The following is a 27,559-nucleotide window of genomic DNA, read 5'->3' as shown; positions in this document are numbered from 1 at the left end:
ATCTCCCCAAATGCCTTCCCTGACTCTGTGCTTGCTAAAATTAAAAAACGCTGGAACTAATCACACGCGGCGGTTCGTTTTCTGAAGTCGCCCGAAGTTGCCTCAGGAAACCCGAGGAGTCCATAGACCAGCATTGGGTGAGGAAACAACAAAGGCAATGAATGGCATGGGAGGATCCCAACAGCAAAGGATAAAAGGATTGTTTACACCCTCAGGGTGCCCGAGGCAGTGGGGTAGGAACATGGAGATATTTTGCTGACGTCACCCAGCTCTGTGGCTCGGATTCTGCTGGCAGTTCATTTACATATGAATGAAAGCACGGACACAGAATTCACTGTGCACAGTAAGGGGCCGATTCACTATGGGTCGAATATCGAGGGTTAATTAACCCTCGATATTCGACTAGGAATTAAAATCCTTCAACTTCGAATATCGAAGTCGAAGGATTTAGCGCAGATAGTTTGATCCTTCACTCGAAGTTAGTGAATCGGCCCCCTAGTGTCAGTCCGCACAAGCAGATTTGGGGAGATTAGTCGCCCTGGCGACAAATTGTCTCTTCTTCGGGGCAACAATAACCCGAACTGCCTTCCCCCTGCCCTCTGCCGGCTAAAATGAAAATCGCCTGCGGCAATGCACACGTGACGCTTTATTTTCCGAAGTCGCCCGAAGTTGCCTCACGAGGTATATAAGAATGTCTGATTTCTTGGGTGGAAGAGGATTGATACAATATTTGTATATTGATCCTCTCATAGCCGCAAATAGAATTTGAAGAAATTTGAAGAAATGTAATTGTATTTGGTTTTTCTTTTTTTTCCAGATAATTTACATGATTTCGTAATATCAGTTGCGATAGCCCCACACTGAAACACTGTGTAGGATGAGGTTTGTTGCATCCCACTTGCATTTGAACATTTAGTGCAGTGTAGTGGGTACAGACACAATAGAAATCCACGGGCTCTGTTAACCCGTGCTTTTTCAGGCAGTAGAACATAAGAAAAGCCACTGCACCTGTATTATTGGCCGTGTATAAGATCCCACAGCCAAACCTGCATGAAGAAACAAACAATATTTATGTAATAATTATTTCCCTTTAATTATGGCTTAGAGGTTCTGCTACATTCATCATATTTATTATGCACTTTAGAACTGCAACAGATAAAGAAAAGTGGTTATTCTTGTTTACATTTGTAACTAGAGGGAGACAACCCTTCTTGCCGAACAAGTCTGATCACTTCTAGTGAGAGGATCCAGAGTTTCTCCTGGACGTGGTTTGAGGACAGCACGCCTAAAAAGAGAAAGAAAAGAACTGCAAGTATTGTGAGTAAAAATATGTAGTGAATATCATTTTGAGTATGTATAATGTTCCAAAAAGTGTTACCGATCGTACCTCAAAAGGAAATGGGGAAACAAGAAAATATATAGTGTAGGGTTCTTTTTATACACTTGGTTTGGGACTTTGATAGAATTGTATATTTTACCACTGTGTATATACTGTTAAAGCACCTACAGTAGCATTAGAAAGAATTTTCCAAAGTAGTCACAATGAACAGAGAAAAATATAAAACTTTGTAAACTATTAACTTTTTGTTTTAGCCTCTATAATCTCTTCCACCCTTTCACTGTCAATAGGTTTTCACACTTTAATTGTGCTTTACAGCAGCTCATTTTTTTAAAACAAACTTTTTAGGCATTTCCTGGGGATAGTTTTGCTAGGAAAACTATATTTTTCCTAAATTGGCCCATACCATTTATGCACAGTTTTATGAATACAGTTATGGGATCCATTATCAGGAAACTTGTTATCCAAAAAATTTTTTTAAAGATTTTTAACAACAATTTCCTTTTTCTCTGTAATTTAACAGTAGTTCGCACTTGATCCCATCTAAGAAATAATCAATCCTTACTGGAAGCAAAACTATCCTATTAGGTTTAATTAATGTTTAAACAATTTGTTTGTAGACTTAAGGTATGAAGATCCAAATTACAGAAAGACTCATTATCTGTAAAACCCTGGGTTCCAAACATTTTGTATAACAGCTTCCATACCTGTTATGTAGCTCAAAACAGAAGTACATTTACACATAATTTTTAGTCCCATCCGATCGACATCTGCCCGACTTTCGGCCAGATATCGATCGGGGAAGCCCATCGGAGGGCCCCATACATGGGCCAATAAGCTGCCAACTCGGTCTGTCGGCAGCTTTTATTGGCCCATGTATGGCAACCTTTACATTGGTTAAAATATTACCTGCACGCTAGAATGATCAACATTATCACAGAACATTCACTAAGTCAATGGAGATTTATCAAAAGTTTGTGGGTATCTATATTTGATCAAAGGGTTCCAGACCTCCATGAACTGTTTTTGTTGAGCTATGAGAATGCTAGTGAGTTATTCCATAAGTAAAGCTACCATTTCGACATTTCAGTTGTAAAAAATAATTGAGGTGTTAGCCGGGCCTTTGCAATACTTTAAAGGAGAACTAAAGCCTAAAAATAAATATGGCTAAAAATGCTATATTTTATATAATGGACTTATTGTACCAACTTAAAGTTTCAGCTTCTCAATAGCAGCAATGATCCAGGACTTCAAACTTGTCATAGGAGGTCACCACCTTGGAAAGTGTCTGCGACACTCATATGCTCAGTGAGCAGCTGTTGAGAAGCTAAGCTTAGGAGTTTTTGCAAATTATCAAGCAGAAAATAAATTAATTTACAGCATTATGGATAGTCATATTGAAGTTGAAATATATATAAATATGCACAAAGACATACTACAATATGAAAAAATACTAATAGTAAATTAAATAAGAAAGGATATATTAAGAGACCCTATCCCATAACAGTTGGGAAGTGACATCTGTCTCCTGCGACAAAGTGAAAACCAGTCATATGATCAAACCAATCTCAGATGTAATTTTATGAGATCAACTTTTCTTCTAATTCAATTCCAGATTCCCCAACAGACATCAATGGAATTCAATTCCATGACAAAAACTTGTCTCATGGCTTATCTTATGGAAACTCAACAGAAGTCTATGGGGAAATTTGGAATTTCAATTACAAGATATGCTTTTTTAATTACGATCAGTCTGACCCAAAAAAAAGTGGAGACTCAAATGTATGACATATATTTTGATGGCCCATTTCACACTATTTGCCCCTGCCCCAAAATCTACCTATACAGGAGGCAACAGTACACAGGTAATTGTAAATGAGTATTGTTTTATGGCCGGCAGCTTCTGTATGAGATTTTCTGTTATAGAAAAACAATTTCTCATATAAACTCTATTGCTGCTAGTGTAGAGTATACGCTGCATAAATGTAGGAAATCCACATATTTTTATACTGTGATGGTTTTTTGCCCTTTCCTCACTACAATACCAAAGGTGGTGTATTCAATTAATTCAAGTTACTTTGAAACTAACTGCAGCCTTGTCTCAATAAAATTAACAGAAAGGCAGTGGGGAAACATACGTATGAATATGATAGATTTCTGACAATTTATACATTGTGTTAGACTTGCATAAGTAATGGAGGCAAAATAGAAAAGTGAAGTGCAGTTAGGTCTTTATAGTTTTGACTACATTTACAAAACCTTTAACCCACAGAAAATCATTGCATAACATACAGAAAGTTTAACTGAACCACTAAAACACCCAAAACAAAAACAGGTTAGTGATCCACTAAAGCCAGTTCCAGCTCTTTTAAACCAAAAAGTCCCCTCCCCTTACCTTGTTTCCCCCACCTCATCTGATACCTATTGCTCCAGGTAAAAATCCAGCAACCCCCCTTCTGAATTCCCTGTTTTTTTCTGCTTTACCACACAAAGATCTTTATAGGGGTTGACATCTATAGTCAGCTGCTCAGCCTATATACCGTATACCAAAACTTAAAATCAGGAGATGTAAAATTGAGGTTTTACTGTATTTATTTTTTGTTTAACCATACAGATAAACATGGAACTTTATAAACTGAAGAGAGGAGGAGCCTTGGCTGTGACACTTATAATTATCCTTTGTTTAAGCTTCTGGTATCACTCAGCTCCTAACAAGGTATGTATAACTTGTTTGTCTTAGATGTATTTTGCTATGGGGCATATTTATCAAAGAGTGAAGTCCTCTAGAGTGATATTCCGCCACTCATTTCTATGGGATTTTTACAGGCATATTTATCAAAGGGTGAACTTTCACTTTCACCCATTGATAAATACTCTTTTAAAAATCCCATAAAAATGAATGGGGAGAGGTGGACTTTCAGTCTAAAGGACTGTGGGGATCTGTAACTTCACTCTTTTATAAATATGCAACTATTGTGTATTAAAGAGCTAATAAAAAACATTCATTTAAAAAGACTCTATTTTATCATATACTTTATTAATCCATACAGTGTCACATGATCAAAATAAGTTAAAAGATAAGTAAAGCATTTCTTGTTCTATTAAGAGAAAAAAATACATTTGTAGTCAACCTGTAATATGCAATCTCAGAAAAGTAAATGCAAAACACACCCTAATAAGGTTTGTGGGCTGAATTATCAAGTATCCTAAAGGATCCCAAGCAGTTCTATATGTTTCCCATTTAACGTTCCTGAATATAGTAAACATTTTAAAATGTTAAATATTTATCAAACCTTATATCTGTGTAAACAGTCCAACACCATTCTGATTTATGGATAGGTAGTGCTCAGTACAGCTGAAGTCTAACTACTGATTGCATAAACACATAATGGGAGAAAGAATTCAGAATTTTACTTTCTGTGCCTGCATTAACTGTTCCAGAGTGGAAAATAATTTGTTAAATCCAAACAGGTTGATTGTTCTAGCACAGAAAATACATTATTTAACTCAAAGAGGTCTGAAATGTTACTTAGCCCTGTTTGGCACATATCTGTATAAAAACAAATTTCCCTTTCCATAATGATTACCATCTTACAGACACAGATAGAATGGAAATACATGCTTCACAATGATTGGAGCATAGGTTACATTCTAAATATATAACCATATACCTAAACTATACCACCTACAATAGACTACTTCCTCTTACAGAGGAAACTCAAACTAACTAAGTTGCAGGTTAAAGTCCCTGTAAAAATGTAAATTAAGTAATATAATTCTTATTGAATCAGATGAAAGTGTAGAATTGACCAGTAGTGATGAGCGAATCTGTCCTGATTTGCTTCTCCGAAAAATTAGCGAAATGGCAAAAAATTTGCTAAATGGCGACACATTTGCATACATTTTATAGCGCATATTTTGTCTTGTGTCATTTTTGTAGAAAACTACATTAGAATCTATGGTAGTGTTTGTCATGGCACCTTGTTTCTGCTTTGGGAGGGCAAAATCACATGAATTTCTCCGTCAGTGTACTGCTACACACATGCCCTACATTGTTAGAGGACCTCCTATCCACTGGGCTACAACTGCTTTTTCAAAAGAAAAAAAGGCTGCCGTGTTGGCAGTTTCTTAAAAACATGTCTGTGATTTTTGACATATTGTCAACTGGTAATGGTTAAAATGAAAAATGGTCCCTTATGTCACACTCTTGTAAATTTCTTCTTAATGAAATATAATACTCATTAATTAATTAAATGATTACTGGAGTAAATTGATTTAAATTAATTGAGGTTTTTTATTTCATCACACAATTTATATAAAATCATGTACAAAATTCATTTATCAAATTTCATATGTAGCAATCAATTTATAGCATTAAATTCATATTATCAGTTCATATATGAATAGTTATTTCATCTTGATTATTGTAGCAGCAACTTGAAGCATAAAAAGTTCGATACTAAAAATAGACTGAGAGGTGTAGTTGCTCTGGATATTTTAGTATTTCTTAGTTGTGCAGAAATATTCATGTTTCCCTGTCCGTATATATAAATCAGAGGTAGGTATTATCTGCTGTTTGGCAGCAAAGAGAAACAAAGTAACAAGTGCGTTAATTATTACCTGCTACTATTCTTGCTGAAAGGATGCACTATGGCAACAGTTATGTGATGAGATTAACTGCTTCATCCGCTCCTGCAAACAGCGGACTCCTTACCTAAGTTCAGCGTAAGGACAGGCAAATGACTCCAGTGTATGCTAGTTAATGATTTATATTTATTAATTATATTTGCCAGATTATGTCCTCCGTACGATGTTTGTTTCACCACCACGCCGTCACTTAGAGGTTGTTCTCATAGCGTCTCATAGACAAAGCACCTGTCTGTCTTTACCCTAACAACACTATAGAACAAACAGACAATATTACATATTGATCAACACATTTAATAATAGATGCAGGAACTTCCACAATAAGAATCATCTCTAATTATGAAACATCACTGATCTTTTTGCTATGTAACATAGTGAGATCACTGAGGATATTTTTCCAAAATCATACTGTAAACACAATTTAGAAGGGCAGATATACTGTGTAGAAAATAATTCATTCAGAGCTAAAAATGTCATGTTATAAAACCTAGACTAGAATAGACAGTCATCAAAAAGAAGTTTATTATACAGTGTAGTTTTGAGTTGATCTCTAATATTGCTGCGCTGAAGTAAAGTATTTTGACTACAGTAACATGGTTTGAGCAACTTTACCATAGAAAGCTTTTGTGTCCCAGAAGCTGCATTAGCTGCATAACACTAGGGAGTAGATTCACTAAAGGACTAACAATTCGCAGGCGCCAATTCGGTAGCAAAAGAGAATGTCGCTAGCATTCGTTCGCGCTCTATTGCCAGGTGACTTTTCGCTCTAGCCAAAGGTCATTACTCAGCAAATTCAGTAAAGTGCGGATTTTACTGAATGTTACCTCTTTCGCCAGAGTTGACTTGAGCTGAAGTGCTAAAAAGAAGCTAGATCTTTCTCAATCTTCTTACATCATATCCTGTGTGCCGAAAATTCATTCAAGTTCCAAGAAACAACACTGTTATTGAAGGTTTACAGATATCAGTTTTTTGGTAGTTGCATAGTTTTGGTGCACTCTCCTAGGGGCAAATTCACTAAGCGACGAATCGCCGAACGCTAGCGTCAATTCGCTAGCGTTGGGCATTTTCGTTACTTCGCAAATTCACTAACAAACGCTGGCGTAGATTCGCTAGTGTTACTTCGCACCCTTACGCCTGGCGAATTTTCGCTACGGACGTAACTACGCAAATTCACTAACGCGTGCAGTGTACTGAACGCTACCTTTTACGCTAGACTTCCTTCGCCACCTCAGACCAGGCGAAGCGCAATAGAGTAGATAGGGATTGCTTCAAAAAAAGTTACAATTCTTTCTAAGTCCCAAAAAATGCTGGTGTTTTTTCTATATTATGGGTGATAGGCTGAAAACGATCAAAAAAATTTTTGGGGCTCCCCTCCTTCCCTCCTACATTTCCTAACTAATGGCAACTTAACTACACAGTGGGCATATGTGTAGGGCAAAATAAAAATTTTATTTGCTGTTTTGAAGCTTTCCCAGGCTTGTGTAGTTCTGCTACGAATGCTTCCATTGGAAATTGAATTTGGCGCCATATGCAAATTAACCATCGCTAGCGTAACTTCGCTTAGCTTGGCAAATTAACGCTAGCGCAACTTCGCAACCTTACGCTACCCCTGAGCCAACTTCGGATTTTAGTGAATTTGCGGAGCGCTAGCGAAAATACGCCTGGTGAAGTGCGGCGAAGCGGACGCAAGCGCAACTACGAATCTTAGTTAATGTCCCACTGGGTGAGAGAGAAATGCTGTGGGGGAGAGAGACTGCTGGGGGAGAGACTGCTGTGGGAATAGGGAGACTTTTGGGAGAGAGACTGCGTGAGAGAGAAATGCTGTGGGGGGGAGAGACTGTTGGGAGAGAGAAATGCTAGGGGGGGGGAGAGAGGCTGCTGTGGGAGGAGAGAGAATGCTGTGGGGGGAGAGAGACTGTTGTGGGGGGGAGAGAGGCTGTTGTAGAGGGAGAGAGGCTGCTGGGAGAGAGACTGGGGTGAGAGGGAGACTGCTGTGGGGGGAGAGAGACTGCTGTGGGGGGAGAGAGACTGCTGTGGGGGGGAGAGACTGCTTGGAGAGAGAAATGCTGGGGGAAGAGAGGCTCTTGTTCTCTGTCTTGTTGTTCATATTATATACTCTTTCAATTTTTTAGATTATGGCACCAAAGAAACTAATTATGTTGAGTGAAAAGGAACCTGAAGCACAAAGAACTAACATGGTTAGTATATAATATATAATTGGAAACAGATTCCTCCCTTTTCATACATTTGAAATAGGGATTGCTTCAAAAAAAGTCAAAACATTTTCTAAGTCCCAAAAAACGCTGGCGTGTTTTCTACATTATGGGTGATAGGCTGAAAAAGATCGACATTTTTTTTAGGGCTCCCCTCCTTCCCCCCTACATTTCCTGACTCATGGCAACTCATCTATACAGTGGGCACATGTGTAGGGCAAAATAAAATTTTTATTTGATGTTTTGAAGGTTTTCTAGGCATTTGTAGTGCTGATACGTATTCCTCCATTGAAATTTGAATTTGGCGCCGTATGCAAATTAACCTTCGCTAGCGTAACTTCGCTTCACTTAGCGAATCAACGCTAGCGCAACTTCGCAACCTTACGCTACCCCTGTGCGCAACTTCGGATTTTAGTGAATTTGCGGAGCGCTGGCGAAACTACGCCTGGCGAAGTGCTGCGAAGCGCAGCGAAGTTGCGCCTGGCGCAACTACGAATCTTAGTGAATTTGCCCCCTAGTCTCTCACAATAACCATTTTCTGATAGTTTGCAACCAAATAAATTTTAAACCCTGTCCCCCATGAGGTGATGATGGCCTGAGCTATTAGTGTGGTTCTTTGTGGACCAAAGCAAGATGGGTTGTGGCATTTGCATATGGCACCTAGCTGGCGGCAGGAATATGTTGAATTTGAGAGACACTCAGTGCATTGATATTTGGGGGGGGAGGGAATAAAGAGACATAGGAGAATAAGCTGGATACAATATCAAGGCAAATAATTGATTTTAAGAAATTTCTTGATTTTTAAGCCTTGCTTCTAATTGTTAAGGTGTTAAGGTGTTACATAGACACCAATCAGTTGAAAATCAAGAAAACCCGGAAAATCAATTATTCGATTTCATATTTTATTCAACTTATTCATCATCAACATCACTGATTTATACCTTACCCTGGCATCAATTTGATGTCAGGGTAAAGTATAAATTAGTGATCTTGATTTAATATAATATTTAAGTTGGTTTCATATAAACACTCAAAACAATGACAATTCTACTTTCTTTCTGAAAGACAATGAACTTCAAGATCCCAACAGAAAATCCAAAAATTGCTTCGCAAATCCAGAGGGAGGTTGATGAAATCGTAAACCAAATAGAGAGCATGATAACAAAGGTTGAATTATTGCATAAGGACAACACCACCTGTGCCGAAAAAAGCAAAGCCACCATTGTAAATCCTAAAACCAGTTACTGTGTTGGAGACAATTTGGTTGTACAAGTCGACGTGTTTGACTATTTGGGTAACAGAAAAACATACGGAGGAGACTACCTAAGAGCAAGAATCTCTACAAAAGAACTTAATGCAGGAGCAAGTGGGAAGATTGAAGATTTTCACAATGGAACTTACCATGTTCATTTCACACTCTATTGGGAAGGTAAAATTGATTTGTCTATTCTTCTCAAACACCCAAGTGAAGCAGTTTCAGTACTTTGGAATACACGAAACTCGTGGTATGGTTATGTAGATTACAGTGGCAAATTTACAAATCAAAATCAGCAAACTGAAACCAAGTGTGGATTTGACCTCAATAAATCTGAGGAATTGTGTGAATATAATGATGAGAGAGATGAAGAATATTTTTACTGTATGAAGCCTCCGAGCTATGAATGTGACATGCTTACAGAGACAAAAAGCTGGACCTCTGGTCGTTCAAAACTGACAGAGCTTGAAGCTACCCTGTTTGACAAGTAAGTCAACAACTTCTTGATCATTTTTTGTCTTTAGTATTAAACCAAAATGTATTATCATTTCCTAAAGTTCCATAAGGAGTAGCTAAATCAGCCAGGGAGGGCCTATTCTCTTGACTGGTGGTTTCTCTTTTCATAAAACTGTGTATATGATGTTGCATTTCTTTTACCTTAGTGCTTGTGATATTATGGATAGTTAAGAGCAAATCTGTCCCGTTTCGCTTTTTTTTTTTCTGAAGAATTTGCAAAGATTTGGAAAAATTCATGAAACAGCGAAACATTTGAAGATTATTGAAGTCAATATGGCGTCAAAATATGTTTTACTTGCGACAATTTCTTTTATGCGCACAAAAAAAATTTCTCACTCCAAATTCAATGCAAAAGTCAGTGGACGTTGTGGTGACTTTTTTGTCTTAGCGACTTTTTTGTCCAAATGCATTAAAGACAACGGGGGATTTTTCTTATGGTGACTTTTTTGTCTCAGTGACAATTTTGTCTTTGCAAATTTTCTGTCGCTGCAAATTTTTGCTGCACTTTAGCAAAAAGAATCACAGATGTCGAAGTGCGAATTTCACAGAGTTTAGGTGTAATTTTTTACATGTATTGAACACAAGGCTAGAATTTGTATATCTATCATATTCAATTCAGACTTTGTAGGGGTGGTTCCCCTCCCCTTAGAACTTAACTTTTAGAATGCCATAGACAGTTGTATTCCAAGAAAATGTATAATTTTCTTTGTTGTGCTTGTTTTAAATTATTTGAGGTATTTTGTTGTGTAGCTCCTCAGTGTTGGAATTTAAATTGCTGTCAAGTCATACCAGGTAGCAGCTAGGAATATGTAATGTAAAATTAATAGGAGAAGTTCTGGATAGAAAGACGTACAAATTAAAATATAAATATCACAACTGAAGTCTCGTTCAAAAGAAAGCCAGCAGCACACTGAGTCAGGTTGCAGTTGTGTTCAAAAAGAATTATTTTATTAAGCCCATATGCAAAAGGCAACGTTTCGAGCCTACTAGGCCCTTTCTCAAGCCCTGTGTTACACCATACAATGCTCTTTTAAAGTGAGGAAGGGGGTGTGACTACATGTCCAGCCCCCTTTCCAGTGACATCACCATTATTGTATACAAAAACATTAAGTCTTATCCAGTCTGAAATCCGGTTGTGAAATAGTGATTAGTTCAAAAAGTGTCTCCAAACAAAAAAAAAGTAAATAGGATAAGTAAAAGTCTCAAAAGGGAGAAGAAAAAGTCTCAAAAAGAGTCCAAGAATAAAAACCGTTGTAGAAAAGAATCCGTTGTGTCTCAAATCTTGTCCTTTGTATCAAACAATTGCAACATAATTGGCAAAGAAAAGTTTCCAAGGTCAACAAAACCCGTTCATAATGAGAACTGCCACATAATTTGTTATTTTGCTATTTCTGCAATATCATTAGGATTTAACATGTTCATTTAACACATTGTGATCTAACATACCTGAGACGCCAATGTGACTCACTCTGCATATCGTACTCAGCACTTTTTCTGAGACACCTTATGATATGCAAGATATGTTGTCAGCACTCAGGGTGTTCTATGTAGATCCTTAATAGCCTAAAATGAAAAGAAGCAATGTTAATTTAAATACAAAACATCGAGGTATGTAACATCTATGCATATATACACACACACAGGATAATAGTATTCACCTCAAAAAATAAAATTGGCTGGGGTGTATTCCCTATTCAAACCACGGGGCCAGATAGTGTCCAATCTGTGAATCCACATCATTTCAAGTTTTTTCAACATCAGTAATCTATTACCACCTCTCCTGGGTGTCTCTACAGTGTCAATAACCTGGAATTTGAGCTGACTGATAGAGTGTCGTGCAGAGTGAAAATGCGCCGGGACTGGTAGTGCAGTTAATCCCCATGTATTGTGGACTTGTGTTTCGAGATACGATCCCGTACTTTCTGTGTGGTTTCGCCCACATAAAGCAGACCGCAGGGGCATTTCAACAGATAAATCACAAATGATGATTCGCATGTGAAGTATTTCTTAATCTCGTATTTGTTGCCTCTATGTGGGTGATAAAAGATATTCCCCTTGGTCACTGAATTACATTGAGTGCAATGTAGGCAAGGGAAAGTCCCAAACTTAGGGTTTTGTAAAAATAGCTGTTTCGAGGGGCCTCTACCACCGATGTCGGCCTTAACCAATTGGTCCCTAAGATTTCTCCCCCGTCTATATGCTAGCATGGGTGGTTGTTGAAAAGAGGGTATGTCCTGGTGACATGACTGCAGTATATGCCAATGTCGGCGAATAATATTGCCCACATGCCTGCTGGCAGTAGTATATTTGCTTACAAACATCAGCCTGTCACTTTTCTGTGTATCCCTTTTTACAGGGCAGAGTAAATCCTCTCTGCTCCTGTTCTGTACCTTTTGTTCATTCATATCTAGTATATCACAGGGGTAACCCCTCTCCATGAACCGGGAAGTCATTTCACTTTTTTCTTTTTGTAGCTCGCTGTCACCACTGACTATGCGTTTCAGCCTTGTATACTGGCTCAGGGGTAACGAATCTCTTAGGGGTTTAGGGTGAAAACTGGTATAATGGAGTAGGCTGTTCTTGTCAGTCGTTTTCCTAAACAGGTCTGTCTTCAGCCCTATACCAACCCTTGTAAGCTGGACATCAAGAAAATTGATGGTAACCCTATCACAGACATTAGTGAATTTCAGTGTCTCTTCCATGCCATTCAGTAATGTGTGAAATTCAACTAGGCTGTCCATTGTGCCATCCCAGAGAACCAGTAGGTCGTCTATGTAGCGTATGTATAAAATACAATGCTCACGAAAAAGGGGGTTATCGTATATCATGGTCTCTTCCAAAAAGGCCATATAGAGATTCACATATGTTGGCGCTACATTACTACCCATGGCGGTACCCCTCTGTTGTATGTAGTAACAATCACGAAACAGAAAATAGTTCTGATGTAGTACAATCTCAAGCAGGTCTAATAAGAAGTTCTTGTGTATTTGGGTATATCCCGTTTTGTCCAAATGATGTCGTGTAGCTCGTATGCCTGATTCATGTGATATGGATGTATATAGGCTGATAACATCAAAACTTGTTAGCCATATATCACGCTTAGGGAGTCGTATCGTCTTAAGGATATTTAATAGGTGTGTGGTATCCTTAACAAAAGATCTGGTGCTTTGTACCAGGGGTTGTAACACCTTATCCAAAAAAATGGCAAGTGGACTTAGCACAGAATCTGTGCCCGCCACTATTGGTCTGCCTGGGGGTTTCTCAAGATTCTTGTGTATCTTGGGTTCTCAAGATTCTTGTGTATCTTGGGTTCTCAAGATTCTTGTGTATCTTATTTTTTGAGGTGAATACTATTATCCTGTGTGTGTGTGTATATATGCATAGATGTTACATACCTCGATGTTTTGTATTTAAATTAACATTGCTTCTTTTCATTTTAGGCTATTAAGGATCTACATAGAACACCCTGAGTGCTGACAACATATCTTGCATATCATAAGGTGTCTCAGAAAAAGTGCTGAGTACGATATGCAGAGTGAGTCATATTGGCGTCTCAGGTATGTTAGATCACAATGTGTTAAATTAACATGTTAAATCCTAATGATATTGCAGAAATAGCAAAATAACAAATTATGTGGCAGTTCTCATTATGAATGGGTTTTGTTGACCTTGGAAACTTTTCTTTGCCAATTATGTTGCAATTGTTTGATACAAAGGACAAGATTTGAGACACAACGGATTCTTTTCTACAACGGTTTTTATTCTTGGACTCTTTTTGAGACTTTTTCTTCTCCCTTTTGAGACTTTTACTTATCCTATTTACTTTTTTTTGTTTGGAGACACTTTTTGAACTAATCACTATTTCACAACCGGATTTCAGACTGGATAAGACTTAATGTTTTGTATACAATAATGGTGATGTCACTGGAAAGGGGGCTGGACATGTAGTCACACCCCCTTCCTCACTTTAAAAGAGCATTGTATGGTGTAACACAGGGCTTGAGAAAGGGCCTAGTAGGCTCGAAACGTTGCCTTTTGCATATGGGCTTAATAAAATAATTCTTTTTGAACACAACTGCAACCTGACTCAGTGTGCTGCTGGCTTTCTTTTGGATATCGATTTGACCCAGCGACAGGAGTGGGTCTCACAGTACAGCACCTGGCACTACAAAAAGTGTGTATTAGGGAGGTGAGCGCTCCACTTGATTGACTTTAACTGAAGTCTCGTTGTGACAAATATATGTATAATTTTCATTTCGAGCGATTCGTTTTCCGAAGTCGCCTGAAGTTTGCTCGTGAGGCATCTTCGGGGTACCTTTGGAAAACGAATCGCTCCATGTGCCATCCCGCCGGTGATTTTCATTTTAGCTGGTGGGAAGGCAGAGGAGGCAGTTTAGTCCTAGATTAGAGATTAGTTGCCCCGAAGAAGAGGAGATATAATCTCGCCAAATCTGCCTGTGTGCCCTTAAATGATCTTTAAGTATGATGTGATATTCTAAGACAACTCGTTTTTTATTATTTGTGGTTTATGAGTTATTTAGCTTTTTATCCAGCAGCTCTCCAGTTTGCAAGTTCACCAATCTGGTTGCTAGTGTCCAAATTACCCTAGCAAACATGCACTTATTTATGAATAGGAGAGGCCCGAATAAAAAGATAAGTAATAAAAAGTATCAATAAAATAACAATAAATATGTTGCCTTACAGAGTATTTGTTTTAGATGGGGTCACTGACCCCCATTTCAAACCAGGAAAGAGTCAGAAGAAAGTGGAAATAATTAAAAAACTATACAAAATAAATGAAGACCAATTGAAAAGTTGCTTATAATTGACAGCTCTATGACATACTAAAAGTTAACTTAAAAGGTGAACCACCCCTTTAAGAAATGCCTTCCCAGACGAGTACCAGTAGAAAATTGGCTTACACTGCACTTTCTTACCCAGAATGAGCCTTTGCTATGTGGAAGAGGAAGGTGAGGGTGTTCAGCAACTACAGCTCTCTCACTACTATACCAAATATGTATCAGCCGCAGCACAGCAATTCAGAGCCAGTATCATGTGACATCTCTGTGGCAATAGCTTACAGGTTTCTAAATGTACCCTCAGGATATTGGGACATTGACTATAACCTAAATTCTTATTAGTTTGCCTTACTTTCCTAGAAGGTTCTATTACAGAAAACTACCATCCAGACTACATCTCATTCACAGGGTCATTGCTCCCCCACTTCACCACCCTCAAGGCCTCTACTTTACTTTACCCCTTGCCAAACACTATAATATACTGTAGTATGTCATAAAGTGGTCATCAATCTGTTATCCAATAATATACTTTGTGCATTATGCTTATAAGGCACACTAGATACATTTCCTTCTGCCTAAGGGAATCAGGAAGCCTATGGATTTGAAGCCATAGGGGAGCATTAACCCTACATGACTCTATGGGACAAATTTACTAAAGGGCGAAGTGACTAACGCGGGCAAAAATTCACCAGCATGACGTCATTTCGGTCGCTGACATAACTTCACTAGCGAAGGAGATAGACTCTAGTGGTACTTTGCTCCCTCACACCTGGCGAATTTGCTCTCTGGCGAATGGACAGAACGACGCAAATTCACTAAGATGCGGATTTTACTGAACGTTACCTCTTGTGCCAGACTTGCCTTTGCCACCTCAGACCAGGCTAAGTGCAATAGAGTAGACAGGAGTTCTTTTCTAAGTCCCAAAAAACACTAGTGTCTTTTCCTTTTTCAGGGTGATGGGCTGAAAAATAGTGTAAAATGTTTTTGGGGTAACCGGCTTCCCCCCTAAATTTTCTAACATATGGCACATAAACTATATACTCAGCTCATGTGTAGGGCAAAATAACAACTTTATTTTATTTCATTAAGGTTCCCTGGGCTTGTGTAGTGTAATGTATTTGCTGCAACATATACGTCCATTCAACTTTAACTTCCCGCCGTATGCAAATTAGCCAATGCTAGTGCAACTTCATTTCGCTTGGCGCAGTAATGGAGTAATGGAGAAGTGTTGCACTGTGAGCAAAGCCTTCACTGGCGAATATTCGGAGGTTAGTGAATTTGCCCCTATGGGGCTGATTTACTAAAACTCAAATTTATCTCCATTTTTTATGAAAACAACATTGATCTAAGACCCTTCTATGAATATAACGCATTTATCTGCAATTTGTCTCAATAAAAATCGGAGTAACTAACTCGAGAGGGAATTCATATCTTATGTTTGACTCTCCAAAACTTGGTTTTATCGAATTTTCGCTGCAAAAAATTAACTTTTCTGGATTATCGGATGAAAACCCTGACTTTTTCTGATTATCAAGGGCAGTTTACAATGTCAAGAAACAACTTCAGGTACATCTTCAATTGACTTCTACATGACCTTGACAGGTTTTGTGATGGCGTCTTTTCGGATTCGTATTATAGCAGCTGTGGGGTATGATAAATCTCTAAAGTTTCTTTCGTTTTTATTTTTCAGTGAAAAAACCTAAAATTCTTTACAAAAAAAATTGTGGTTTAAAAACTGGGCCCTTAAGTAATTTTACCAAAAGATATATATTTTCCCCCATTTAATGCTACCAGTGGTAATTTGGGCCAGATTTAATTCCAAATTCATTCCAAAGTTTATTTTATGGTTTATCACGTAAAAACTTTTTGGCAAGATTCAATATGAGGAGAATAACATTTTCTTACTATCTTTGTTTCAGTTGTGTCCCCATAGACTCAAATATATATATATATATATATATATATATATATATATATATATATATATATATATATATATATATATATATATATATATATATATATATATATATATCTATATATATATATATATATATCTATATCTATATATATATATATATATCTATATCTATATATATATATATATATATATATATATATATATATATATATATATATATATATATATATATATATATATATATTGTTTCTTATTGAAATGCATCTGGCTTTATGGGAAATCTGAAATTGAATTAGGCGGTATGCTTTTCTCATCTAATTGAATATGGCCATTTATGTGAGTTTTTAAGATTTGAGTTTTTTTTTTAAATAATCTCACATTTGAGTTTAACTAAAATGCTCTAATTACATTTTTGATAAATATGCCTCCCAAACATATCTATATTTTTTATAGCTACAATTATTAAGAAACAATCTACATGTATCTAGGTATGGTATCTACAGGAAAAAATAGCCATACTGCTTCAAAGTAAATCTTCAGAAATAACTAGTGATGGGCAAATTTGCGCCGTTTCGCTTCGCTGAAAAATTTGCGAAACGGCGAAAAATTCACAAAACGGCGCCAGCATCTCGTTTTTGATGATGAAAACAATTTTTTGACAGCGAAAAATTTTTTTTGACGCCGGCGAATTTTTGCCGCAAATTTTTGCCGCGAATTTTCGCGGGTGGCGAATCACGCAAATTTGCCGCGAATTCGCGCCTGGCGAATAAATTCGCCCATCACTAGAAATCACCTGACACTAACATATTTTACATATGTGGGAAGAAGAAGAAACCTAGGATGCTAGAAGTTTGACTTCACATCCTGCCTGCCACTATGACAACCACATTAACCTCTAAATTTTTTTAAATAATTAAAATCATTTTCCATGCCTAAATTGTGCATATAGAGGGAGCTCATATGTGGCCACAACCAGTGGTGGAGGGCCCCAGCACGCTGCCACTTAGCCACTGCCCCAACCACTCATACGTGCCTGCTGTTGATAGTTTACAGTGGGTGTGCAAATTATTTGTTACAAAAATGTGGCTAAGGAGTAAGTGGACCCTGCGGCCTGAGCCCCCCTGTCTTCCAGGCCCCCTGTGACTGCTGGGTCTGCATCCTCTATAGGTAAACCAATGGCCACAACCTGTTTTGGTAGCGATAATCAGAAAAACAAACATTGAACCGCATAAACACCTCTCTAAACCTATATTCCTCAAATAATATAAATATTGTAGAATAAAGTATATATCATTTATCATTTAAACATGTATGCTTGCAGATGGGCAGAAGAAATGAAAAAAAAAGCAAAAGAAGAAGGTTTGATCTTTTTAGATTGATCAGTAGCTAGATATAAGTGAATAGAATATGTGTTTCTTTCTACATTCTACCTCTGGTTATAACTTTTTGATTCAAGTAACATTTTATATGATATTTAGCACTGATATGTTCCTTTATTGCATTGTAAAGATTAAACAATCAGACTGTTTTGCAACAGGTTAAGATGAAATACCACCATCCACTTTTCTGCACTGAACGAGATAAAATCCAATATGTAGTAAGCATTTGTAAAAAATTAGCGGAAAAAAAATGTTTACTGTGAAAAATGTTTCCTCTGCACAAATACTTTTTTTCTTTTGTGCATAGTTAAGATAAGCTTTGCAAACACATTGCAACTCAACTGCCAAAAGATCGTGCTCTTTGTCGCTTACACTAGTGTGAAGTGAATGTAATAAATATCCTACTGAAAAAGCAGTTACTTTGTGCCCAAAAAATTACACAGCTTTTTAGCAATGTGAAATGCTCAATTAAAGTTCACAATGAAATAAACTGTGTAGGGACATTAATACAATGTGAAATGTGCATTTCATAAATATGTTTGCTTGCTCCTAATTCGTCTTTTTCATATTGTTATTTGGATTTGGAGGACACATCTAGTTTGGCAATATTACAAGGCCCTGTCCAACTAGCAGCCATAACAATTCATATTGTTAGTTAAGTTTATCACAGTGTCCAATGGTGAGGAGCAGCAATATAAATATCTCTTATTATAGTTTATTCATCTTCAAAGGTTCACAAGATGGAAAACTTTCGCCTGGGGCTAGAGGCTATATTGGTAAAAAGATTTGTTTCAATGAAATATTAGTAAAGAATATATAATATCAATATGTGTAAGACATTAGTGGCTATTTAAATGAATAGAGTATCAAAGAAGCATGTGTAGGGACTCATAGGGTTAATGTGCCCCTATGGCTTTAAATCCCTACACGTCTTGATCTCCCTAGTTGCTGGGCAGATGCCCATGTAGCTAGTTGTAATTTGCATAGTTGTGGTATTGGCCAATAGGTGCTGTGACCACTTCCTGTCATACTTTGGTATAGTGAGTGAGAAAGGGTGGATCTTCCTCTTTGGCTTCTGGTGTCTGACCCATCTGGATGTTTCCAGGGAGCCTGGGTACAACAAGGCCCAGTAAAGCCATTCTACTCTAGAGGGACCAGTTCCTCTAGAGAGTCAGGAAGCAGGCCAGCTAGAGATAGGTTTCTACCTGTAAAAGTACTCTCTAGGAGAGGAACATACATAGGCAAAGTTAGCAAGAGCAGCCTGGCTCCAACTAGGTGGTAGCTCTCTCCTCAGACAAGACTGGCCTCTACTTTAAGGACACAGCCTAATACAGAATTAGGGCTAGTGAGTTCCCTGATCCACTGTCCGGGTCATTGTGCTGAGATCCTGAGGTTGTATCTAATGCCTCGCCACTGTGCTGTCTCTGAGGGACATGTAATCATGTCATGATTATCAGCTGGGGCCTCTGTGGATTGTTAGTAGTAAACCTTATATTTTGTCTTTTATGCACAGTAGCATTTGGGAGTTGTAGTTGCACTACATCCTTACTTCACTACTTCCACATAGTGAAGGCCAGGCCTGGTGTGTAAGAGTCCAGTGTAACACATCTTTTCTTGTTTAAAGGTCCAGCCTCAGAGTGGAAATACCAAAAGACTTCCAGCCTGTTATTGTAACCAGTTGTAATAGTAAGTATATGATGTTTGAAAACACATGCCTAAAAGTATTTTCATAAAAAATAAACTAGTTTGAAAAAATGCTATTTTTATAAAAACTTTATGAAACTCTTAACACATGGGCAGGAAACAAAAATTGGGATTGCTTGCTGTTTATTGTGGGTGCCTATGATCCCTTTATTAATGTAACATTCTTCCTACAATAGTAATTACAGGTGACTCATTCTGAAACAAAATTCCCTCAAAATAGGTTTATAGCAGCTAACAAAGCACTGGCCTATTGTCAGAGAAGAACAGTAAATTTCAGAAGAATAATTAACTGATGATTTAAGCAACACACTTTTTAAAATGGCGTCATTCATATCATTTTGAATAACGGGTTTCCAGGTATTAGAATCAGTATTTATATAATAAACATAATAACAATTAGTTTAATTTATATAATTAGATTAATCTAGTTAGAGCTGTCAAATTCAATTAGAGGTAATTGCTTGCTTTTTTATATTACCACAGAACTGCATTGAAGGTTATTAGAGATGTCGCGAACTGTTCGCCGGCGAACTTGTTCGCGCGAACATCGGGTGTTCGCGCTCGCCGGAAGTTCGCGAACGTCGCGCGACGTTCGCCATTTTGGGTTCGCCATTGTTGGCGCTTTTTTTTGCCCTCTCACCCCAGACCAGCAGGTACATGGCAGCCAATCAGGAAGCTCTCCCCTGGACCACTCCCCTTCCCTATAAAAACCGAAGCCCTGCAGCGTTTTTTCACTCTGCCTGTGTGTGCTGAAGAGATAGTGTAGGGAGAGAGCTGCTGCCTGTTAGTGATTTCAGGGACAGTTGAAAGTTTGCTGGCTAGTAATCGTTTTGATACTGCTCTGTTATTGGAGGGACAGAAGTCTGCAGGGGTTTGAGGGACATTTAAGCTTAGGTAGCTTTGCTGGCTAGTAATCTACCTTCTACTGCAGTGCTCTGTATGTAGCTGCTGTGGGCAGCTGTCCTGCTTCTGATCTCATCTGCTGACTGCTGCAATAACAGTAGTCCTTGTAAGGACTGCTTTTATTTATTTTTTTGTTGTTTTACTACTACTACTACTACTACTATAAGAGCCCAGTGCTATTAGTCTAGCAGTGTTGGGGAGTGGGACTGGTGTGCTAATCTGCTGCTCCTAGTAGTTCAGCAGCACCAACTTTAATTTTTTTTTTTAATATTCATTTTTTTTTTATTTTACTTTTTTTTATTTTACTACCGCTGTAGTAGTGTATAAGTTGACCTTTTAGGCATTATTTGCCCTGTAGGCATTTTTTGCCCAGTGTGTTATTCAACCAACTGCCATCTAGCTGTGTGACCTTGTTCACATTCTGTCTAAATATCCATAATATTACCGTCTCCAGAAAAAACACCGGAGTGACTTTTTTCAAGCAGCCATAATATATTTTACGTAATCCGTATCCACCGCTGTAGTAGTGTATACGTTGACCTTGTAGGCATTGTTTGCCCAGTTTTTTTGGCCGCAGCCACTGAAGCACAGAGGCCAGAAAAAATATGCCATATAAATGCTGAAAATAGTCATTTTTTGCCATACGTTGACTCAACGTATATGGCAAAAAATGACTATTTTCAGCATTTATATGGCATATTTTTTCTGGCAACTGTGCTTCAGTGGCTGCGACCAAAAAAAACTGGGCAAACAATGCCTACAAGGTTAACGTATGGCAAAAAATGACTATTTTCAGCATTTATATGGCATATTTTTTCTGGCAACTGTGCTTCAGTGGCTGCAACCAAAAAAAACTGGGCAAACAATGTCTACAAGGTCAACGTATGGCGAAAAATTACTATTTTCAGCATTTATATGGCATATTTTTTCTGGCAACTGTGCTTCAGTGGCTGCGTCCAAAAAAACTGGGCAAACAATGCCTACAAGGTCAACGTATGGCAGTTGTTTAAAGAGAACAGTAGATTACTAGCCAGCAAAGCTACCTAAGCTAAAATGTCCCTCAAATCCCTGCAGACTTCTGTCCCTCCAATACAGAGCAGTATCAAGCAGATTACTAGCCAGCAAACTTACTATCATCTGTCCCTGAAATCACTAACAGCTCTCCCCCTACACTATCTCTTCCAAGCACACACAGGCAGATTTTTCAGATACATTTTTGCCCTTGATCCCCCTCTGGCATGCCACTGTCCAGGTCGTTGCACCCTTTAAACAACTTTAAAATCATTTTTCTGGCCAGAAATTTTTTTTTTAGATGTTAAAGTTCGCCTTCCCATTGAAGTCTATGGGGTTCGCGAACCGTTCGCGAACCGCTCACATTTTTGCGCAAGTTCGCGAATATGTTCGCGAACTTTTTTTCCGACGTTCGCTACATCCCTAAAGGTTATAATATGTCCTCATCTAGCACAGGAAGCAGACGGCAGCAACAGGAGGCACAGGCCAGTTCTGTCCTTACTGGAGAATAAATCACATAACATTTTTACAGTCCGTTTGTACCCATCATTCTGAATAAAGTACACAGCAAAGACAGAGGGCTGCAATGCTACCCTATTAACAGGGCTTGATTTAGTTTGGTGTTATAGTGTAGCAAGTGGTACACTATATTTTGCAAATAAGGGCAAAGGTAACAAATCAGTAGCTCTCATTGTATATATAAGAACAATGGCATTTTTCATCTAAAAAGTTTATATTGCATACAACCACCCTTCTGATCCATTTATGAACAGTACTGTACATAATCATAAAATTGTTATTACATATGGGTAAAAACATTCAGTTTGGACAAGCATAAAAGGTTGTGTAAAGACCCTTCACTAAAGTTTAGGGAAATACAAATTCCCTTTTGCACATTGGAAATTCCAAAACTAAGGGTGAGGACTCCCACAGCCTGAGAATCAATGCCTGAATTTGCACATGTACCTCCCTCCCACATGCACTGTCCCTCGGTAAACTATAATATAAAGGCAGAATAGAGTAGGGAGCACCAAACATCACTTAGAGAAACAGTGGATGGTGCGCAGGGTCTGATGTGTAAGTCATAGGTGAGAGAACAGAAAGAACTGATCCATAATGTTGCACCACCATAAAATTATGTTTTATTTTTGTATTCTCTGGGGCTCATTTATTAACACTGGGCAAATTTGCCCATGGGCTGTTACCTATAGCAACCAATCAGATTGCTGCATTCATTGTTCTTCTTGCAGCTGGCTTTATAAAGCTAATCACTGATTGGTTGCTATAGGTAACAGCCCATGGGCAAATTTGCCCAGTGTTGATAATTCAGCCACACTGAGTTATTGGATTGTGGGATGGGGTGGTGCAACATTATGGGTCAGTTCTTTCTGTTCTCTCACCCATCGGTAAACTAGAAACAGAAATTGTCTGTTACCATATGCAGGTTCCAACCTACTGGCACTGCTCTAAAAGGACTTTTAACAGGGGTTAAAATAAATGGATCAAAGGTCCCAAATAAGTAATAACTCACCACACTGAGGAAGGTGCACCACCCTGAGCCCTCAGCAAAGGGAGTGGATCAAACCAAAAAACTTGTGGAGCAGGCACTCAAAATAAAGGCATTCCTCCTCCAAATGAATAAAAGCAAGTAGAAAAGTTTATTATGACTGAATATAGCCTGTCTTTTAAAAGGGTTCTTCATGTTGGATGCCAACCTGATGTATTCGTCTTCCTAGCACCTGTTCCTCTTTTCTTTTCCTTATCATCTTTTGAATCTATTTATATCTATATATCTATTCACTATTTAATTCCCTCTTGTTTTAAATTGGTAATCCAATTGTATTTTATGATAGAAATTCAAATTTAGAGAACTTTAAAAAAAAATGTCGAGTAGTCAATGCTAGTCAAGGTTGATGTTTTTACAAACTCACCTGTCAAGCATAACGCTCATACAAAATGTTATGTACAGTATTTTATTTCTCTCTTTTACTTTAATAAATATATAAACTTTTTAATATTTACTTTAATATCTTTTTTTCTCCAAGATAATACAGACAGAAAAAAACATGAAAAATGTGGAATTGGAATGAAACTAGAATATCCCAGTGGACATTTTATGAATAATGTTTGGATACCTCATGCTTGCAGCATGAAATCTAACCACAACTTGGAAGAACTTAATGCATGCATGCAAGGAAAGGTTATATACATACTGGGAGACTCAACCCTGCGTCAGTGGATGTTGTATTTTCAAAGTAAACTGAATGGTGAGTGCTGCATTTACAATTACAGGTATGGGATCTGTTATCCATGTTTAGTACATGGGGTTTTTACGAAAAAGTGTTTTTCCCATAATTCAGATCTTTATATCATAAGTCTACTAAAAAACATTTAAATGTTAAATAAACCACATGGGATTGTTTTAAAACCAATATAGTTGCATGCAGCTTTGTTGGGATCAAATACAAGGGACTGTTTTATTACTACAAGGAAAAAGGAAATACTCAAAGTAATTATGAAAGATTTAAATATTTGACAATCGATATAATGCACTCATTTTTGGGAATATAAATTATAATGGCGTTATTGTCTACTGCTTTCCTTGGCGTAGTAGAGTTCATAATATAGCAAGCATTATATCTAAATTAACCCAGATTAACTGAATATTAGCTATTTCTTCTATAGTTAAAACATACAACATACAGCCCCCACCTGTGACTTGATGTGGTCCACATAAGCAAAAAGAACAGCAAAGTCCATTTGCATTAACAGGTGCATACATGTTTGTTAGCACAAAGGTTAGTAACTAAATTTAGGCAAATGGTCGCAAAGTTGAAATTGTAACTTTGATATTTCAGATTTCTCAAATAAATATCATCAGGATCAGACTGGGGAGCCCGGGGCTTACCGGGACTGCTGTCCAGAGCCCTCCTCCGGCCCCCCTACTGTGACGTGAAGGCTCCAATCGGCACGCTTGCCCAGGCAAAGCATGGCGCACATGCGCAAACGGCGCTGCAATGCGCCAGAAAAAATTTTTTTTTTTTTTGGAAAAACTGTCAGGAGAGGGGGTCTGGCTCACAAGGGTTTGGGCCCACCGGGTTTTTTCCCAGTGTCCCACCGGGCCAGTCCGACACTGAATATCATGGACCCTATTCATAAAATGTTTAAACTGAATTTTGGCAGACTTCAGGGGTTGAGGGGATAGAATATATTTATTCTTTAAATAGGAAAATGTTAAAGATTTTTTCAAATACAAACTCATTAGCTTTTGATATGATTTTTTTTGTTACATCTGATAGAAAGAACTTTAAAATGCTTATGAACATTTTCATAAAACATTTGTTTTTTTTTTAAATGTGAGTTTATTCAAAGCAGAAGAAAATTACGCAAATTCGAATTTTGATAAATAAGCTTCCCCAAATGGTTATGTTTACTGGTTGATGCACACAAGAACTTTTTATTTGTTTTGTGTCCCTTTAAAATACTGCCCATATAAGATCCCCCCCATAGACAATTTGCAGTTTAGAGGGTGTGTAGCATGCACCTACATGCATTGCTGATAAGCCATGTGTGAATAAACTGTATTTCCTTTAAAAGTGTAGTGATGTTGTATATAAGCATATACTGATTATCTGATGTTATCTCAGAGACAGGAAGTAGTTTTTTTGCCATTTGTATACACAGTCAATATCTGTTATTTTACCCTTTTTTCTTTAGATATGACGATTTTAAACCTTTATGAAAGTGGCTGGGCACAAAAGATTTGGGGCATTGACCTAAAGAGGAATATGAGAGTAAGCTGGAAAAGACATGCCAATCCCTTCATAAGCAGTTCATACCAATCTTTCAGAGAGGAGCGCACCATTCCACGAGAAATAGATTTGATTGGGGGACATGACAAAACAGTGATTGTCCTTAATATAGGTTGCCATTTTAGGTCTTATCCAGTTCACCACTACATCAGAAGACTCGTCAACATACGAAGGGCATTAGTGCGCCTTTTCCGACGAAGCCCTGAAACTAAGGTTATATTAAAAACAGAGAACCTCTCGGCTATAAGTAATAGTTATGAAATAAATTCAGATTTCCATGGTTTTGTTCACTACTTTGTATTTAAACTTATATTTAAAGATCTAAATGTTGGATTTGTAAATGGATGGGACATGACAAATGCATTTGATGCAAAAGAAGTTCACCCCCCTCCAGAATACATCCAGAATGAAATTGATTTATTTATGACTTACATCTGTTAATTAACCCGTCAAAACTCTTCTCATAATGCAAACAAGTTTGGACTATGACAGCACTGTTAGAAGTGATCAAAACACCTCCAACAACCCAGTGGTTTGTTTAAATAGTTGCCAGAGTAATTAGTAGACGTGCAGTTTTACTAACTCTACTCACTTATATGACTTTGTTTCCATACATCACTAATGAGTTTGCCATGTGAATTAAAGTGTAAATCCCTGTCTAATTCTGGTGTATGCACCTTTAGAAACAACACACCCACAGCTTTTATTTGTGGAATGTATTCCTACAGAAAATGTGATGTCTAGCTTTATAAAAATGTGCTAAAACATTCTGCCAAATTTTACACTATTTTGGTGTAAAATTAAATATACATTTATGCTACTCTGTTTGATTTTCTTGAGAAGAAACTATATCTATCCTATGAGAGCAGTACTAGAAACATTTCAATGCAATTAATACGTAAGGGTTCATTTACCAGTAGTACAGGTGCAAGGCTGTAAATTGTGCCTCTTTAAGTCCCATATACAGTGCACTTGTACCTTTAACATCAGAGGGTGCAAGATCAATACTCTTATGGACACTAGGAGGCAAATTTACTAAAGGGCGAAGTCACTAGCAAAAATTCGCCAGAAATACAATCCGCAGGGACATCGCTAATTCACTAACAGGCATAGAGGACAAGAACAAGAGTTCATCGCTAACAAATTTTTGCTCAGGTCGACAATCGTTAGCCCTCAAATTCACTAAGTTTCGCCAAGTTTCCTTCACCAGGTTATACCTGAAGCTACATCCTCCTCAATCTTATGTCAGTAACATTGTATCCTGTATGCTGAAAAGTTATTAAAATTTAAAAAAAGTTGGCATTTTTTCATATTTTCAATGCGACATGTAAAATTATGTAGAATAGAAGAAATAGTTTTTATTTGAAACCCTTTTGGGTCAAAAATGTCTGTATTAGCTTGAAAACTGTGCACAGCCCACCCCCTTTACAAACTTCCTGTCCAAGAGTTTCCTTTGCAAGCTTCCTGTCCAGGAGTTAACTTTGCAAGCTTCCTGTCCAGGAGTTTCCAGTCACAGGCTCTGGAACCACCAGCACCTTCTGCCTAAGTCACAGAACAGCAGCCACTGAGGGAGTGGGCGTTTTTGTGATGTCACACTCAGTCCTTCCATGCAGACATGGGATCAACCTTACTGCTTGTTTTCCCTTCCCTGAACCGCTCCTTTCTGTCCCTCTCTGCCCTGTTCATTTTCCTCCCCCCCAACCCTTTCATATGTACATTTGTGAATAATGCCTATTTGCTGTAGAACACAGGAGCATATTGTTACAGTTTAAATAAAGCAACATTAATATTACATTTTTTACGGTTTGTATTAAACGTCACATCTATTGCTTTATGTTGAGCATTTAAGGTATATTGTTATAAGTGAATGATCAGGCAGCAGCATAAGACAGCTATGTGCAGGCTGGGAACACACAGGACAGAGGGTGGGAGGGGAGGGGTTTGCTGCTACAACTGCAATTCAGCCTGCCAGTCAGTGCTTTGACCACTTCCTGTGAGACAATGAACGGACACGCCCACTCTTTATTTCAGCCCAGACTCAGAGCAGAAATGATCTCTGT

The 27,559-nt window shown here is 37.9% G+C and overlaps 1 protein-coding gene across 6 annotated transcripts in view; it reads left to right on the top strand.

The window, feature by feature from the left end:
- Window positions 1-27,291, top strand: part of LOC108696409 (NXPE family member 4) — a 35,122-nt gene extending 7,831 nt beyond the window's left edge. For 2 of the 6 annotated variants that reach the window (XM_018225737.2, XM_018225739.2), the window contains exons 2-8: window positions 1,196-1,317; window positions 3,954-4,055; window positions 8,119-8,184; window positions 9,265-9,941; window positions 19,694-19,755; window positions 23,733-23,954; window positions 25,405-27,291. In XM_018225737.2, the coding sequence (XP_018081226.1) occupies window positions 3,960-4,055; window positions 8,119-8,184; window positions 9,265-9,941; window positions 19,694-19,755; window positions 23,733-23,954; window positions 25,405-25,940 (1,659 nt within the window). In that variant the 5' untranslated portion in view covers window positions 1,196-1,317; window positions 3,954-3,959 and the 3' untranslated portion in view covers window positions 25,941-27,291. Of the gene's footprint in view, window positions 1-803; window positions 883-1,195; window positions 1,318-2,675; window positions 4,056-8,118; window positions 8,185-9,264; window positions 9,942-19,693; window positions 19,756-23,732; window positions 23,955-25,404 lie in introns of those variants that run through there. The other 4 variants (XM_041569209.1, XM_018225741.2, XM_041569207.1 and 1 more) reach the window with 4 other exon arrangements.
- The last annotated feature ends 268 nt before the right edge of the window (window positions 27,292-27,559 follow it).

The sequence above is a fragment of the Xenopus laevis genome, chromosome 7L (assembly GCF_017654675.1).
Source record: "Xenopus laevis strain J_2021 chromosome 7L, Xenopus_laevis_v10.1, whole genome shotgun sequence".
NCBI lineage: Eukaryota > Metazoa > Chordata > Amphibia > Anura > Pipidae > Xenopus > Xenopus laevis.
Note: the sequence above shows the minus strand (reverse complement) of the source record. Positions and strands in the feature narration are given on the sequence as shown.